Source organism: Balearica regulorum, chromosome 14, assembly GCF_011004875.1.
Source record: "Balearica regulorum gibbericeps isolate bBalReg1 chromosome 14, bBalReg1.pri, whole genome shotgun sequence".
Lineage (NCBI taxonomy): Eukaryota > Metazoa > Chordata > Aves > Gruiformes > Gruidae > Balearica > Balearica regulorum.
The window spans coordinates 19404948-19423518 of record NC_046197.1 but is presented as its reverse complement, the minus strand read 5'-3'; the positions used below and the strand labels follow the sequence as shown (position 1 = coordinate 19423518).

Below are 18571 nucleotides of genomic sequence, written 5' to 3'. Positions count from 1 at the left end.
ATGCTGAGGTATCTGCTGGTACCAGCCATGGCTTTTAGCGTGCTGGTACGGCACTGCGAGTACTCCTCACGGCATCGAGGGGAGCCAGGGCACGTGGCGGGCAGCTTATCCGCGACGTGTCAAAACGCAGCAAGCCCCGTTCAGCTTTCCAGAAAAGTCAAAGTTTGCTGGATCGAGTTGCGCAGTCATTTCCTACGCAGTTATTAAAAATAATATTTCCTTGACAAGATTGTGGTGTCACGGTGTTTCTGGAAGCCAGCGTGCTTCCCAGGGGCCAGGCAGCGCTCTGCATGAATTTCCTCGCGTTCCCCCTTCTAATGGCAACAGCGAACACAGCTCTGCCGAGACCCTGACAGCAGCCTCCATCACTTCTTTGGTATTTCGGACCGGGCAATGCTTCATCTCAACTTTCACCTAGGTGGAATGACATGCTTAAAAATCTAAAGAAATTGTTTCTGCCTCAGTATCGTCACCGTTGTCCTACCTGACAGATCTTTTCCTGATTTTTAAATTCACAGTATCATGGTGAGAAACCAAATAAAAGCAGCCTGTTCTGCTCTGAGCAAGAGAAACGACTTCCACGTGGGGTAAGTGATTGTAGGTGAGTGATATTTGTGTACTTAGGTGGCATCTGGTTTTATTGGGTGGTGCACTGAGCCGCGCACTCGATAACTTGCATCACCGTATGATTCATACAATCATCTGACCTTCATCTAGCTGCTGTTCTGCTTTTATTTCCTTTGCTCTCTGCAAGTTACAATAAAGGAAACTCTTCCTGTGTTCCACGCACAATGCTTCCTTTCATCCAAGGAAGACCGCGAACGCTTGCTCTTTTAGCATTTAAAACCGAACCAGTACAATCATCTACGTGACAAGCACGGGATGGAGTATCACTTCCCTCTCCCCTCACTTTTACCCCCCACCCCACCCCATGCACGCTCCAGGAGTTGCTGTACGCTACTCACAGCCTCCCTCCCGGGTGAAATCCCTGCGAGGGGACGCTGCAGAGCCTGGGGGTGGGATGACGGGGTTTGCGGTGAGGGTCTCTCCCCATTCTGTGTGCCGAAAGGAGAGGTGAGCAGGTCTCCCGGGAGGAGTCCAGCTCTATGCGCTGGCTCTCGCTGGTGCTGTACCTGCCGGTCCTGTGCCTAGCCAGGCCCTTCTGCTGCGGCCGCTCTCCTGTCCCTCCCCGGCAACGGCGGAAAGACGGCCGGCGGCCCCGGGTGCCTTGGCTGTTTGCTGCAGGAAGGTAAAAGGCAGTCTGGGGGTCCCTCGGCAGGAGCATCTCAGCTGTCTGCTGCGGGAGAGCTGCCGGGCTGTGGGGAGAGGCCGGCAGGGGCTGTGGGACGCTGCTGTGAACGACATCCCCTGCCGTCACCTCTGCCGCGACGCGCAACCACGGTGTGACGCTACCGCGGCCGGGGCCTCTGAAGGAGGGGAGGAAGGGAGGAAAACTACACCGAAGGATCAGCTGCAGAGCTTTTTAAAGTTAAAAATAGGCAGGATTTTGTCTGCAGAAGACAGTTTGTTCTGTTACGCTGCTGATATCACGTGAGCATGCCGTACGCTTCTGCATTTGAAGACTAAAACTGACACGCTGAAAACAGGAACTTTCTGGATATTCTGCATGCCTGAGATTTAATGGTTTCAGCGAAGCCGCCTGATATCATCTCATCCATATGGTTGTCCTTGGGTGGGGGAACTAAACATCTCATTAGCTCTGTAGGGTCATTAAAAGCCGGAGAACAGATCATAAGGAATAATAAGGATGGGTGTCATTGTGTGAAGACAGATGATAAAAGCAACCGCCTCTGACACCGAGTGCTTCAACGCGAGGGGACCTAATTTAACAGTGTGGAGGAGCTGAGCGCTTGCTAACTCACTCATGTCAGCGGGAGCCGTTTATACTCTCTTCATCACAAAAATCAGGCCGACAGCGTCGAAATGCGACTAAAACCAGAGGATGATACAGGGAATTTTGGCCTACATAACTCTGCAATGAGTTCACCGAGCATTCCTGGCTCCCAGGCCTGAACTGAGTCTACTAAACCGTGCAACATTTCTTCACGATCAAATTATAGTTTATACAAACAGGAGCACAAACAGACAGACGTGTATTTTTGGACAAACGTACAAAATGTACGCGTACGGTGAAAAGCTGACGTGATGCGGGCTGAGTGGTCGCGCTGGTCTGTCACAGCAACGCTCATGGTTGCAAAGTACCCGGACACAGACACCAGCACCAAGAGAACGGTAAGAACCGCAAGTCTTCCCCAGCCTCGGTCGTTTCAAATGCTGTAATAGTTCTCGTAGGATTTCACAATTAAGTAGCATGCAGTCGATTGCATAAAGCAGAGAAATAGCATGTCAGGAGTTTATTCACAATTTCTTAATCTAGTTGATTGCCAGTTAAGAAAAAGTCTAGACTGTTGGCCTGTTATTTGGCAGCAAAGAGGTTGTTTATTATTTTTGCACATGCTCAGAGAATTACTCCATTTACTTAAAAAAGGGGGAGGACTGAAATCCTATTTACTCTAATCTTTATCATATTTAAACTGGCTGCTCTCCGTAGGCATGCCCTGTTCTTTTACTAGCTCAACATTGTCAGCCAAAGTGTTGTCCACTTACAAATGTCATAGATACACAGGGTGGTAATATTGAGTTATGCAAGTGTTTGGCTTTTTGCCTCTGAAAATAGCTACTCAGTAGAAAAATACAAATACCATTACATGTTCTCGCTGGGTTATAACACATCAGAGTCACAAAATCCCCACTGTTTGTGAAATCATTTTGCAACTTATAGTTGCACAACTTAAAGTGGACCCCAAAAATTAATAAGAGACATTAAATGTTTGGAATAAGAGATGTTGAATTGGTTACTGATGCCAGATTACTGGTGGGGAGTTTCCCATGGCAAATGTTCTGGGTTTTGGGTTTTTTTCAAAGCCTTTATCTGTGCCCAGCCCATTCTTTTACCCACACTCCCCTTTCTAATGTTTTTTGGCATGAGATTTCCTATGACAAATGAAGAAAATCTTTCAGTGGCAGTTTTAACCTGATTATAACAACAAAGCAGATGCAAATGGGGTAGTTGCTACGCTCCAGATTGCCTCCTGTCAGGGCAGGTTCCCCCCCCCCCATCCTTGAGTTTTTTCAGGCTAGAGCTTGGACATCTGTATACTGTTGCTGGATACCTCCAATATCTAGACAGGTCCATATGCTCTTTTAGCTTTTGCCAACAAAGTGCTGAGGCTAGAATCAAATAGCTGTAGGTTGTGCGTAGTAAAAACGAAATGGCAGAAGACAGACGACCCATTTGATAAAAGAGCCTGTTTCAGACAGAAAGACGGAGCTGTTCCATCGCGGACTGCGTGTCTGTTTGGGGCAAGAACTTCTGGCTTTGAGCAAACCAGCTGGCTCTATTTTAGATGGTATTTTGTAACAATTTTGAATGGTTTTGTCAGTTCTTACTCTGTTTCATCAGACACTTTTGGTAATGTTGTGCACCATACCGTGCCTGGGGCAGATTGGATGCTCTGGTGACTTGGCAGGAGTCCTTTCACTCCTGATCCCGCGCTCTCGCGTTTGACAGAGCTCGGTAATTCAGCGGCAAGCGCGGGACGGGCAGACGGCCGTTCCTCACTTCAGTTCACCTTTCGCACCACACAGCAGCCGGCGAGGGAGAGCAATGCCCTTCTTGAAACATGTCTTTTCACATCTGGACATGGAAGGGAAATGAGGTAGACGAGAACATACATGTCAGTGTCACGGGACAGCCAGTGCTGTTTCAATATAAATGGCTTTTACTGTCCTCACTGGCAACTTTCAGGGAGTCTGTATCAATGCGCGTCTTTGTTTTCACAGAAACCTTAGTAAATGAACAGCAAATAACCTAATTCACTGTTTGCTTTAGCAGATCGCTCCTAACTTGGGAATCAGGACTCCAGAAGCGGTCTGGTGCACGACTGGCCAGGCGTTACCTGACATGATGGCCAGGGTGTGATGTTCCTAGCCCACTAAGCATCCTCAAGCATCAAATATTTGTTATTTCAGAATTTCCACCTGTCCTCCATGAAGCCTTTCCTGTGGACATCCCACAAAGTGCCCTCAGTCGAGAGGAGATGTTCCCTTCAGGCAGGAGCTGTGATGTAGGAAACGGTTAATCTCTCCACGCCGGAGCTACGGTTCAGTCTGCTCCAGGGAGCAGCTGGGGCTTGTCATCCCCCTCTCTTTGCATGTTAATATAATCTTAAGACCTTTCAATCTTAAGGCTCACTGTATTCACAGTACATTCACACCAGCACTCAGCACATTAGAGACCATCAAAGATGTGTGACAGGGAACACGAAAAGCAAGGAAAATTGCCACTGAATGTAAAGCACAAGTAGATGAAGCGTTGTATCCCCCATTTGTTTCAGTCTTGTTGATTAAAGCTGAAAAATAAGGGTTTGACTGTCACGATGACCTCTGTAATTGCTAACGTGTACCTGGCTTCAGGAAAAATCTGTACGTGGAAGGAAAGCCATGCTAGTCTTGAGTTTAAGAGGAGAAAAGAGATGGGGGTTTAGTTTAAAAAAAAATATGATAGAGCAGGAAGATGAAGATCTCATAATTCTCATGCCGCATTTCTGCATTTTACCGTTATCCTTTGCACTGAAGCTCTAGGAATAGGCACAGTGGGGAACTTCGCCTCAGCAGGAGCAAAATTAGTGGTACAATAAAAAATGGCCATTTCATTCTCACTTTTGATTTTGCAAAAATGATTTGGTATTTCACATTTGCTGGAACATAATGGAAATTTTGAGCTGGAAAGTGCTGTTTTAGACAGGAGATCGATGTTCTTATCTGGGTACCTGATCAGTGTTGTGCCATTTGCACAAATGCGACTTTCCTGCATAAGGTGCACTTGCACAAAATTACTAATTATCCCTTTGCCTCCCCAATTTCACATGCTTTTACTGCACTGTCACAAACATGTTCTAGTCGGGAAGTTAATCATCAGAATCAGCATATATGGTAAAACACTCTGAAGAGATTCTTCCCATTCGGGGATCCCAGAACATTCTGTTTTCCTCTAGTCAGGCAGAGAATTAGTTTGTATGTCTTCCTTGCGGCGCGTTAACCACATACTTAGCTAGCAGCCGTTGCCAATGATGTGAATGAATCTCTGAAGGGGAATTTTTTTCCAAAGTTAAAAGATCAAAAACAATAGCCTAACAGCCGTATTGGAGAACGAGAGGAAGGAAATTGCCAGGCTGTAATAAAACTTACGGGAACAAGAAATATATAGAATACATAAAAATACAAGTAAAAAATATTTCGGTGTATGATGCTTGTTTATCTCTCCCACTGGGACTGGTGAGGAAGCTGAGTTTTACCCTGAAGAATCTGGGATGTGCAATGGTGGTGAAAGGCGTGAGATTAAAAGACATCTTTGGGAGTGTCAGTGAACCAGAACAATTGAGGGAATGTACCAGGAGGAGGAGATGTACTTCGTAATTTAGCTGATGTTCTCAAATTCACGGATCTTTGAAGCAGAAACATTTAATCTCCTGAGATTGCAACCGATCTGTATAAATAGCAAAACACCTTTGATTCTTATATGTAGGACTACAGATACTGTTATTTTTCAAGGAATAAAAAACTACGAGGTAAGTAACGATGCTTTATTTGGGCAGCGTGTTACAATCCGGACAAAAGGGAAGCAAATTTTCCCCTCTGCACAGACAATAGGCATCCTGCTTGGCCACATCCTTTAATCCCAGCTCTGAAATTACTCACTTGTGAAAGCTTCTTAATTGTGTTTAACCACGTAGGCTTTACCATGTGGAGACATAGGCTGTAACACCAGTAAGCAGTTAGGATCATGACACTCGTTTCCATTGTTCTCCAGATATTTGGGAAAATAAACCCGACAGCTGAAATAGTCCCCAGAATAATTGCAGCTATTAGAGCCATTACTTACTCAAATTCAGGTATTTTTGGAAGTGAGGAAAGTCTTGTTTCACGGGCCAGTTGAGCCGAGCAATTAGATTGGAATCGCAGCACTGGTTCCTGTCGAGTACCTCTGCCTACCTCACTGCTCGATGTGTGTCTGTGGCTGATGCACAATAAATGGGAGAACTTGTGTGCTAAAGAAAAAGGAATTCTTGGGCTACTGATTTTATTCCCATGTCGAATGCCCACTTCTGCGTTATTTTGATGCAGGAATGCTGAACAGCTAGAGTAGGTGGTAGAATGGGTTACCTTCTAAAAAAAATGGGATTAGGATTTAAATTATTACAGATCTATGAGAACTGTCACAGCACAGATTTCAGTTACGTTTTTAGTCTAGTCTTCCATCAAGTTTTTTTTCCAACCACCTACACTTGGGGAGTATCGACTAATCTTTTACATGATCTTTAACTATAAACTGAGCTGATAAATTACTTGTTTTGCTATTACATCTCTGGGGGAGGAAAAGCAAGCATGAAGGAAAAAATAAGAAAAAAAAAATCTCTTCATAAAGAAGGATTCATGCTTTGGTTCTTTTCTACTTGCTTCTCCTCAGTTACTCAGGAGAACTTTTTATCTCCAGCTTTTCGATTTGGGTTGCTGGCAGGGAATCTCAGAAGATTCCCACAGAACTGGAAATAATATTTCATGTACTGAAGCTGAAAAAGGATAACGTGTTCTGACAAATAACTTGTACAAACTTCTGACCTTTGGAACAATAATAGACATGGTATTTGGAGATGTTAATTTTTACCATGGAAGTTCAAAATGAAGTAAAAAAATACATAAATAAAGTCTTTATAGACTTTACGGGACTGAAACTGTGTCCTTACCTGAGCATCATTTTTGAGAGCACCTTGTACTGTCTGTCTAGCGGTAACAGCATAATGACTTTGTGATGGTAAGAATAGTTGCTTTTGAGATCGGGGCTCTCCGTTCCACTGTTGTCATCCCTGCGATGATACTAGGCACAGCACCAAAGCAGCCTACAGTTGAGGAAATGTCAAATTTCCTCAGATTTTTCTTTGAAGGAAACACTAGAAATATTATAAAACAACTTGGGATGGTCAATAAAGTCCTTCAGTACAACAAAGACAATTGTGCCATAAAGGGCAAGTGGTAAAGAGAAGAGGAAGGAATAGCTGGAGAAAGGGAAGGAACAAGAACGCTCTTGTTTATTAGGAAGGAAGGAGAAAAAAGGACAAACACAAGTTGTGTGCCTGCACGGCTTTGATCTCATGAATGTACAGAATCGGATGCGGGGTGAGGAGGGAACCCTCCCGAGGCACAGCTGACACACGGCTGCGGCCTCGTGTCCCAAGGGCCCGGCCTCACGGGAAACGCGGGTCCTTTGTGCTGTGAAAACCCCGCCAGCCTTCCGAGCCGTGCCGCTGCTTTTCACCTCAGGCCGAGATCCGAACCCGGCGGGTCGGTGGCAGGCTGGCCGCCTCACCTGCGAGGCCTTGGGGGGCAAAGCAAGGACAGGGTCACACATCCTGGGAATGTGAACCCCACAGCTCCGGCCCCAAGCCACACGCTTTTAGTAGTTCAAGAATCAAGGAGGGAAATATTCTACAAAAAGGTGGGAACGCACGTGAGGTACGCGAGTTAACAGTGAGGGAACAACACGCTAACGTTTGGCATCCTGACAAGAAAGTTATCCCTGCCCGTGGAAACTCCAATGGGAGAAGTGTCCCCCATTTGATGTCGAATTGCAGTAAATGCAGAAGATGAGTTACTCCGGCTGTCAAGGCGGAACAGAAGGTGTTTTTAGGAGAAACTCAGCGGGTGCCCTGGGTGCGGCTGCCTGAGGGGAGGAGCGCGCGGTAACACCCGGCCCTCGCCGCGCCGCTCTCGAACGGCTGCCGGTTGCCACTGGCCGCGGGCCCGCCTACGCCCCGGTTTCTCCACCCCACGGGGCTCCGCGCTGCCAGGGCCGCCAAGGCCTCCCGCCCCATCCCGGCCCCGGGGACCCCCCGCCCTCCCCACGGCCGCCCTCAGCGCCCCCAGCGCGCATGCGCCGAGCTCCTGCTAACGCTCGCGAGCCTTCCCTCCGCGCTGCTCCTTGACCCCGCCCTCTCCCCACCCCACCGCAGGCGGAGCGCAGTGTCTGTTCCAGCCCCGCCGTTCCTTCTGCCCCGCCCTCGCCCTTCTTGCTGATTCTCTGGGTTAAAGAGCCCGCTGTCTCGCTTTTCTGTCTGGGGGGGGGGATGTGCGGTGGGTGAAGCGGGCCGAGGGCCGGGGCGGCAGCGGTGGCTGCTGGCGGTCTGAGGCGAGGAGCGGACCGGGCTCTGGGAGCGGGGCGAGGCGAAGAGGCCTCTGACGCCGCGTCGCGAAACTTTTCACCCGCCCGCGTCGCTTTGTGCGGCCCCGGCGTAGGAGCCGAGCGCGCGGGTGAGCGGGCGGGCGGGTGAGCGGGCGGGCGCAGGGAGTCCCGCTCCGGCCGGTAACTTCCCGCAGTCCGCGCGGACTTCTCCTCACGGCGGGGCCGCGCCGCCGCCTGGGCCCGCGCGATGGGGAGCGGCGCCGGCCGCCGGGGGAACGCGGCGGCGGCGGGAGCCGGCGCCACCTGCCCCGCGCTCCGCTGCTGAGCCGGCAGCCGGAGGCGCCCCGAGCGCCGCGGAGGAGCCGCCCGCCTGGTGAGCAGCCAGCCCGGCACCGGGCACCGCGCCCGGCCCGGGGCCTGCCCTCCCCGCGCCCCCGGTCCCCTCTCCCGCCTCGGCCTTCTCTTCTCCCCTCCCCGCCCGGGCCCGCCGCCTGCCCCGCGGCGGTGTGCGAGGTGGCGCGGCCTCCCCCGGCCCCCACCGGGCCCCCGGCGCGGGGAAAGTTTCGGGGCGCGTCCCCGCCCCGCCACGGGGCAGCGGCGAGAGGGGCCGCCCGTGGCCGCGGGGCCGGGCCGCGCTCCGTGCCGGCGGTGCCGAGCGGGAGGGCGGCGGCGGAGCCCGGGCGGGGGAGCCTCGGCTGATCGCGTTGTGTTTTTGTGTTTCGTGTTCCCTGCGCGCCTGGAGGCATCGCCCCCCGGCAGCTATTTTCGAGGAGTTACGGACCTGGAGAAGCAGAGTAATAGAATGACCTCTCCTGTGGACCCCAAGATTAAACAGGCTTTGCGAAAGAAACCATCAGAAAGGACTCCGGAGGTAAGAGGGCTGCAACTCCTTCCTTGCTGGGTCTTTTCATTTTTATTTTTTTCTTTGCGTAAAATTGTATTCCAACAGGCTTTCTGCCCGGTGCGTGGTTCGTGGTGTTTGCGTGCTGCACGTGACCAGGCTGGTGCTCACAAACTTCTATGTAGAGTCTGATTATTTATTTATTTCTGCTTTCCAAAGTTGGACCTCTCGAGACCAACAGCGTTTTAAACATCCAGTAACACGCTGGATATAGACATAAGGCACTTTATGAACTACTTCAGGCAAACTGTAGGAAGAAGAAGAGGTAGATCACTGAAAAGTAGAATTATGCATATTTCAGTGATGCAAAACTTCTGGGAAAAGTTAGCAACTGAAAGACTTTGCTTACCTGTACAGTGATGCAGATTTAAACAAAACCAAACTAATTATGCTTTGCAGACTTCATAGAGTTGTTTCTCCAGTGAGTGGGAGTGTAGAAATGTGCGAGGCTGGTTAGCTACAGTAAAACACATTTTCCATTTAACTGCCTTCTCTGTCCCTTATCCATAAGCTAGTCTGTAATCAGCCATGTATTTTTGGGAATAGTAATGTCATGGACCATTAATTTAATAATGAAATATGTTTGATAGTATTTACATTTCATTGAAAGGCTGATTGGAGTGTGTTTGCTTAACCCTACCTTTTTTTTTTTATTTGTTTCCCTTACTGTGATTCTTTTTTTTTTGTGCTCAAGAATTAGTGGTAGGAAATGATATGCTCGTGAGTTTGTCCCACTGAGACGGGGAAACATCTGTTCTCCCTTGATACTTCATGGAGAGCAAAATGTCCTGCCTGCTCTTCCTTATAAGTTAATTATCAAAAGGCTACTCAGGGCAAACTGCTGCAGAGACTGCTGCAGGGTACATCCTAGCAGGACAGGGACCCCGATTCCCCTTCGAGTCAGTCTCGTGAGTGAAATCCACATGTTCCACCCCAATCCTTGCTTGCCTTGGGATATCCGATACATTCCTCCTTGCGTCTCTGCTCCCTAAATTAACAATGAGGCAGTCTCTCTGTTTTTTCCGTTTTCTTATTTTTTTTTATTGCTCCCGTCTTGCTTCAGACCTTTCTTTCTTTCTCTTCACCTCTAGTCTTCAGTTAGCAAAATTCCTTCGCCAGTGTGGTTTGCAGTGTTGGGCAAGTGGGTTCATGACAGAAGTGTCATTCATGAGCTAGCATACCGTACTGGCTCGTCATGGGTTTGACTTTGGGGAAGAGGTAATCTGGCCTAGCCTGAAACATCTGCCCGCTGCTGCTTGTACTACTGACGTCTCACAGCTGTGTAGGGCTTTTTGTCCTTTTTTTTTTTTTTTTTTTTTTTAAGGCATCCTCAATTATCCCCCTAGCACTTGTCATGGAATTCTTTAGGATTTCCACCTCATTTTGGCTAAAAATGCCTTAAAACAAATATGTTGCTTAACCTTGTAATGTTAAACTGTCAGATATTATGAGGTCCGACAGCACTGGACCATGCTTGTGTGTTCATGCGGATTTGTGTAGGTTCCCATTGGGACTGACATCAGGGTTGTGTGCAGGTTTGAATTTGCCAAGGTATCTCAGTTGTGGAAAAAAATAAAAATCTAATCTTTGCTAATCTAACTAATAGCACCTCTAAAATGATTAAAAATATTCTTAATTCCCTTGTTAATCTGGCCCTTTTTTGGCAGACATTTAGAGACACTGCGCAGTGAGAGTACTCGTGATTAAAGTTAAACACGTACTTAAAACTTGGCAGGATTGGGGCCTCTGTTCTTGTTGCCTGTTGCTGAGTGGATAATTAGAGTCAAATCACTTCTGTTTTGTTGGGGTGCTTTTGTTTATATGCATTCAGAAACTAACCTGATTTCAAGAAAAGCGCTTCCCTGTTTCAGTAGCATGGTTTGTCTTGGGATTTCCCTTCTGGATCTATATTACCTGTTCAGACAGAAAGCAAAAAATCTAACCTCCTGTCAGATTTCCCAAACATATGCTCTGAGATGTGATGACAGATGGATGTAGGGTGATAAGGGAACCGGAGGAAACAATTGCAATGTAATTTTTATTTATGCTTTTTTTTTTTTTTTTTTTTTAATTGTGTTGAGCATCCTGACTTGTCAACTTTCTTCTGTAGGCTGCAAGACTTAGGTCAGGGAAGTAGAGACCTGCTTAGTGCAGCCATTAGGGTCAGACCCCAGTTTGGGGTGTCCCTGTGTGGGGTGTACAAGCTGGTGACGCCTGTCTTGAAGTATCCAGTTGTGCACAGACAAAAAGTTGGCTTCATTTCTCCCCTCCTACTCTGGTAGAAAGGTATCATCAGCTCCTCCCACGTGAAATCAGCTGCGTGGGGCTGCTCATGCACTTTGACTGCATTTTTATTCAGGAAAAAAACCCCGCCAAAATTCCCCAAACCATGACTGGTATTTGATGATGAGCCAAAGCCATTTGACTACATGAGTTTCAATGGCTTTCAGTCCTTCTCTGCCCTCCTCTCCACTTCTGATCCTGCAGTTTATATGAGCAGTTTACCTGGGTATTACAAATTATACGGTTGGGGCTGCACTGATTAGTAGCATGGTCTGGTGCTTCATAACTATCATCTGTACAGCAGTCTCTGGAAAAATACAGATAAATAATCCACATGTCAAATTTTACTTGTGAGTGTTACAATTTTCTGTACAATTTGGACTTTTAGGACTTTTTCTTGACAAAATGTTTTAATTTGTAAGATCTAAAGAACTAAGAAGGGAGATATTAGAATATTTTTATAATTTACTTATTACGCGGAATTATCTTGGTGGCTTGCTCAAGTAAAAATTTTAATTCTTGATGCTGCAAATATTTTTGTTTGCTAAATCTCTGTTAGGGCAAGTTTTCACTGTTGTGGTAACATTCCAATGTTTGCTAATTGTTAAAGTGTATAAGTTATGCATATAAGACATGTACACACTTGATTTTTTTTTTCTTTGGTGGTTGTTGCTCAGATACTTCATGTATTAAATCTTTAATTTATTTCGCAGAGGGGGGGATTATTTTGATGAACTCCGGGAGATTGTAGCTAACATTTAACGGTGTATTCATTTTTATGTAATTGCTGTTCTGTTACTCCATCTAGAAACTTTGTTTGGTACTACCCAAGCCTGGGAAATCTTTTGAGTTCTTTTCTTTCTTCCTTCTGCCCTGGTGCATCATAAAATTGTACAGATACATGATGCAAGCTGGCCTTTCTTGTGGAAAGTCTTTCAAAACGTTTGCTCGTGGATTTACCCATGTACGTGGCAGATTGCCACTCTAGGATGTGAGTCCCACTTCAGTAAAACTTAAGACTCGTTGGTTACAGAGATTGACTGTGACCGTGTACTGGCAGGGTTTAGAAATCTGTCTGTCCGTCTCTCAGGTTCAGCCTGGAAGCGCAGAATTTGCAAGGGTTCCCTCAGATGTTAGTTTCGATAACAGATGTTCCTAACAAATCATCTCTTCTGTGCACACTGTCTTGTCAAATAGAGGAAACCTTTGCAGTCGTTGGACACATAATCACTTTAAAAAAAAAAAAAAAAGTCACTATATTTAAACTCTGTGTTTTCATACACTGGTTTAATATTTTAATATATGCATTTGTCTTCCAGGGTTATGCTGATGTCTGTGTGGTGTTAAATGTGGGAGTATTTATACATGCAGATCCTGCAGTTCTTGCAGGTTGGGAATATGGGAATTACGTCCTTCTGTGCAGTGTTTTAGCTTTGTCTTACACATCATCCTGCCTGTTTCTTGTGTCACAGGTGGGGATACTAAATTAGTAATTTGGGATTATTTTGATAGAAGGAAATTGTTTGTTCAAAGCAGTAGGAGGGAAGGATGAACGCTTATGCCCCCGTGTGTGCTCTCTCATTAAAGGTTTAATTTTTTGAGGTCCAGAATTCCTTATCAGATCCATACAAAGGCTGTGATGTTAGTCTTTTGGGGAGTGGTTTAATGACTACCACAGATAAGGTCACAGTAGCTGATAGGACAAATAGCAAATGACTGTGTTCCTTTTTCTTTCTCTTCCCCCTCCTGTGAGCACGCGCTCTTCCCTTTTTAATGGGTCCTTCTCCCAACATAGTCTCCTTTTACTTCTTCATGACTTTGTTCTAGACAGTATTTCCTTTCCGTGGTTCAGAAAGCTTTGCCTTTATTGGACTTCAAAGAGTAGAGTTTATTTTTATACTCTAAGCTCTTGTATTTTCCTAACTTTGTACTATGTCTTGTTTCAGTAATTCTTGATTAATGTTAATTCAACTTTATTTGGCAATACTAACTCCTCCTTCTCTTCCTGTTCCCTTTTTATTAATACAGTGGAAAGAGAAAAAACCTAATTTGCACAATTGTGTTATAACAGGGTCTACTATTTGGAGTATGTATGTGATGCTTCTTGACGGCATATATAGAGAAATAGGTCCACATGAATCTAAATCATGCACAAATAGTACGTTGATGGGCATTATAAAATGGCTGTAATAACTAAAATAAATTATTGCTGACAGCATAACAAAGGCACTCTTGTACTGTAGCACAGCTGAGCCAAACAGAGGAGAACATCTGCTTCTTGTTTCCAGAAATAACTGGTATTTTGAAGTGGGTGTTTTCATCCTTTTAATAATTTTCTGTAAACTCAGTAGGTGAAACAGGGGATTAGCCTTTGTTAAAATCCATTGTTTCTGTAGTTTGCAGTGAGCTTTTAGCAGTGTTAATATAACAATGGTGTTGGTTTTGGATAGCCATTTAACATAATTGGAATTGTAGAATCACTACAAATATCTAGATGCTTGCAATTATCTTAAAGCCGAAAAGAAATTTATATTAAATGAAGTTGCAGATGCTGGTTTGTATTTAATAAAAATGCCTTACTGTTAGTATGTGGGCCTCCAAAACAGGGAAAGAGCAGTGATGGAAACCTGACTCCTGCCATAATTTTCTATTACCTAAGCTCTGTCTTCCATTTTCATTCCCTTTTTTTTTGTTAGTGATATATTCTTTCATAGCTGGCATATTCTAGGACTTTGTCATGTGAGTAAGAGGTCTGGAGCTCAAATTGAAGATGACCAGCAGTTACCTGGTGTAAGATACTCAAGGTTGTTCTGTAGCTCTGTGCTTCGGTATCTCTGCCACAGGGCCTCCCCAAACTGTACATCAGAGACGAACTGACCAGTGCCACGTAACTTTGATCCCTTACCTAGCAGAGACTTGGATCCATCTTTGCACGTGGCTGTGCTTGGAAGTTGGAAGAGACCTTTAAAGTCGATGTATTGGTTGTCACTGGGTGATAACCAAAGTGATTGCGAACGTGTACTGACAAGCCTGCAATTTACTACTAATAAATTCCTGGCTGGGTCATTGTGTACCTTATGCAGATTGCCTTTCAGTACTTGTATCACAACAATTATTATTTACAGTTACAAGAACATAAAACCTTGTAATATCATTATGAATACTTTATAAGTGGCCTTATGAGGGCAACAGATACAGTTTTATTTTCCTTCTGGATGACTGAAAAAAATCAGTTGTTTTATTAGCAAAAATGTTGAGTAACTGTGGCTTTAGAGAAAGACTTGAGAGTGCATGCGCTCCAGTCCTGACATCATATTCTATCAGCAGCATTACTCAGACTAGAGAGGACCTAGGTTTGTGAAGTTTTCTTTAATGTTAGTCTCTTTAAATAAAATGTGTTGTAAAGCTTTTTTCTTTTTATAACTGTCTAGTAAAATTAAAGTTCATCTTGGGCCAGATGAATGCCCCAAGCCAGAACAGTAGTACCTGAGGGGTGACACGTTGGGTATCATATTGATGGCTGATGGCTCTTAATATTGTTCTAGTCTTATTCACAAGCAGAATAAGAGGTTTCGTTAATGAAGAAGGTAATGAAATTCTGTATTACTTTAATGAAACAGAAATAAACCTTCTTTCCTTCTCCTGTGCTTCCCTGCCACATAGCTTTCAGTTGAAGGTAAAACAAAACCACATTTTTTTCCAAGCTGCTCATTAAATTACTGTGTTTAAGCTCATGATAAATACAGCGTTGACAATCCTGGAGGATTGTTCGACAAGCCTTGGAGCTTTGGGAGAGCTGCGTCTCTTCAGCTGCCAACTTGATGAGTTAGGAAGTTTTTAGTGCTTACATTTTCCTCTACTTTGTCTTGTAAGAGTGTTTTGCGGGGGGTAGTTGTCTCTTAGTATTGTTTCTTAATACAGTGTAGTATCGTGAGTCTTCATCTCAATTAGACCAGTGGTTTTCCTGTAATAAAAAAAGCCAAGCATGCAAACTCTTGTACTACCTCATAAAAATGCCTCTTTATAATTCATTTTCATAAACTTTATATTTGCATCTTGTTTTCTGAGAAGGTCAAGAATGATGTTCTTTCATAGACATGTCTCAATCTTTTATTAAAAAAATTCGAACAGAGACCAATCGATGCACGTTTGCTGGTAGTTGGTCTGTCTTACTGAGCATCCCTGGGAAACCAGGGCAGGTAAAATGTGGTGTCCCCCTGCCTGAGGCTGGGCAGGGTAAAATCCTTCTTCTGGATAATTAAAATTAACTTCTTTTGCATTATTAATCTGTGGCTAACTGTAGGACTGACTTTGAATTCACAAAGTCTTACCTAAAAACTCAGTGGAGTTTGACTATTTTACTACAGTTGTTCTCATCGCCATGCGAACTTGTCTCCGTGCTTGTGCTGTGTGGTCAATTTGCCAGTTTCTTGGCCAGAAGTATTCAACAACCTGGCATATGTTTTAGTACCTAAATAATTAAGATTATCACTAGTTGGAACCTTAAGTACAACACACGTTCTGAAGCTGAAATCAGCCCTAAATTAGTTGCACTTAAAAAATAAAATCCATCTGTTGTTTCAAATGAACCAAAATACAATATTGGACCATTTACCAGTTTTTAACCAAATGTTAATATATGTAAATATTCAGCTATAAGAGCTTCAGTGTCTGTCTTAGGAGGGGTTTTTTGTTTGTCTTTGACCAGGTTTTTTGAGCTTGTTTTTGTTGTGCAGCAAGACTGTCTTGCTCATATTAGTCTTTTGATTATTTATGTCTTGGAGACACAAATAACGTTGTGTTGAGCCTTGGACAAGGTACCGTGGTCACGGTGGAGGGCTTCTGGTTTGGCTGTTCTGCAGCTGTTGTCTGTCTGGAATACCTGCAAGGAAACTTTGCTAGTGGTTCACAGGAATAAATATTTTTTCCAGCTTTCTTAACAGTTAAGGCCTGTTGACTTCAGTCAAATATAGATTCATGGTTCCAACCAAATAAATCAGTTTTCAGGGCACTGGTTTAGCTTCGAGTACATCTACTGGCTGTACTGAAGTGTCATTGACAAATAGATTTTTCTTAAATTTAGAGTCTGTCTAACAAAGTTTCTGTGTTCAAAAAATTTAACATTAAGTAGAGAAAATAGCATGAATGTTGCTGGGCAGGAGAGTCTTTTGTTTTTAGTCTGTGTCTGTATTAACCCAGACAGTGAGTAAGGATGTCGGAGACTGTCCTGGAAAGGAAAACTTGGGCAGGAGTGAAGGGAGTAAAAAAACTCGGATGGAAACAGGGAAACATTGTGACACTTCAGGTGCCCTGAAGTAAGTGTATTAATTGTCCTGATCAATGATTTTTTGCAAGAGTGTTATTAACTGAAACTGTTTAAAAAAACCAAAACAAACAAAAAACCCCCCCAAAAAACCCTACCACCAAAACCCCCCAAAACAAAACACAAAAACTCCACAAAAAACCTAACATACCCCAAAAAGAACCCAAACAAAAACCCCCAAAAACTTAGAAAAGCAGATTACACTGAACATTAGTTGTTCGTCACCTAAAGTAGTGCTAATAACCTCAGAACACGCTTACAGTTCTTCCATCTAATAGCTGTGACTTTATGGTTCCTGAGGTCCGATGAAGGCTTTTTCATTGGTTAGGTCAGTATGTGGTGCTTACGTCATTACGGTGTAAAGTAATCAGTGTTACTCCTGGAAGCGTCCCAGAGACTGGCTTGGTGAGATGTGTTAAAACCGACGAGGCTGGTGTGTAAAACACCTCTTTCACATGCAGGGCCGTGAAGAGTCATTGGGACTGCGTGGCTGCTGCTCTCCTGGCGTGGACAGAGCCCGGGGTTCTTGTTTGCAGGGCCCGCTCAGACCTGCTTCTCTAAACTGAACACCTCGGTACCTGCTGGTATGAATCTCTGCAGGCTTTAACCTCTGCCTGTGCTGATACTGCGCTGGCAGTATCTTACCTCATTAGCCTTGCGAGAGCAGAAGTGTACAGATGTTGCCTCTGTGACAAGTGATGCTTTTTGGTTTTGTGTACAGACTTGGAAGGGTTGTTCTAAGTTAGCTGCCCTGGCACTTTTCCTCCTGCCTGTTTTGCTCTGCTCAGTAGCCAGCCAGGACCAGCTGAGTTTGATGCTTCGTTTTGGATTCCCAACTGCTGCTCTTGGGTCATGACTAATTCATGTAGTGTAAAGTCTGCTATACAGGACATGGATGTATTAAAGAGAAGATCAAATTACAGTCTGCTAATAAATTCTGTGGACAATGGCTCAGGTGTATTGGCATTGTTTGCAGAAAGTTCAGAGTTTACGCTTAGTGAGTCACCCACCAAGTTGCACATGACAAGGTGAAAGCAGTTCCACCATCCTTGTTTGTCTACTGGACGTAATTTCCAATTCTGATTCATTAAAATGGGGCGGTGAATAGGAATGTGGTTCTGGTATGGGATACAAGTGAATGGGTATCTTCAAGCTTTGTGCTGGCCTTTTGAAACACGTAGTGCTGCTGTCTCAAAGTGCCAGTCCAGCTTACCTGAAGAAAAGAGGGTGCAGTTAGGTCTAGCTGAACAGAGCTGTGTGTCTGAGCCCTGGGGACCTTAATGATATTAATGAAAGTGATGGGTGCAGTTGTGTGCTGTCTGGTCTTGTGGCTTTGACCACTTGTGTCTAAAACTTGGTGGAATTGTTGAATCTGAACATCCTAATCGAGTGTATGAACATACGGTGTATCTTCTGTGTGCAGTTACACAACGTTGGAGGCTATTGCCTAATCTTACTTGCTCCTGCTTGTTGAGATTCAGTTGAAAGAAGTAAAGCCACAACAAAAGCGGTAACAAAACATTTTAGCTTTGTATTTGTGTGTCAGTGTCACTTACTTTCTATGACTGTTCTGTGTCTGCATGTGCAGAAGGTGAAATGCTCCCGAGTATTTTATGTCATGCTTTAATGTGTCCAGAGTCTGTGTGGGAGCAGCTTTGTCTGAATCCCATGTTACCAGATGTGGTTTGATCTCTTTTAGTGATTTTTTTTTTTTTTTTTTGCTTTGTTTTTTAAGCTTCTCCTTCTGTTACATACCCAATACAGAGAGAGATTCTAGCTCTGATTTCATTAGCATTGTGCCTGT

The 18571-nt window shown here is 44.8% G+C and overlaps 1 protein-coding gene across 6 annotated transcripts in view; it reads left to right on the top strand.

The window, feature by feature from the left end:
* The first annotated feature begins 8189 nt into the window (after window positions 1-8189).
* RAPGEF6 (Rap guanine nucleotide exchange factor 6) overlaps window positions 8190-18571 on the top strand; it is a 133860-nt gene continuing 123478 nt past the window's right edge. For 3 of the 6 annotated variants that reach the window (XR_012837794.1, XM_075766808.1, XM_075766805.1), the window contains exons 1-2: window positions 8196-8633; window positions 9003-9131. Coding sequence is in view for 5 of the 6 variants with exons in the window: in XM_075766808.1 (XP_075622923.1) it covers window positions 9063-9131 (69 nt within the window). In the remaining variant the exon portion in view is untranslated. Of the gene's footprint in view, window positions 8634-9002; window positions 9132-18571 lie in introns of all 6 variants that reach the window. The other 3 variants (XM_075766809.1, XM_075766807.1, XM_075766811.1) reach the window with 2 other exon arrangements.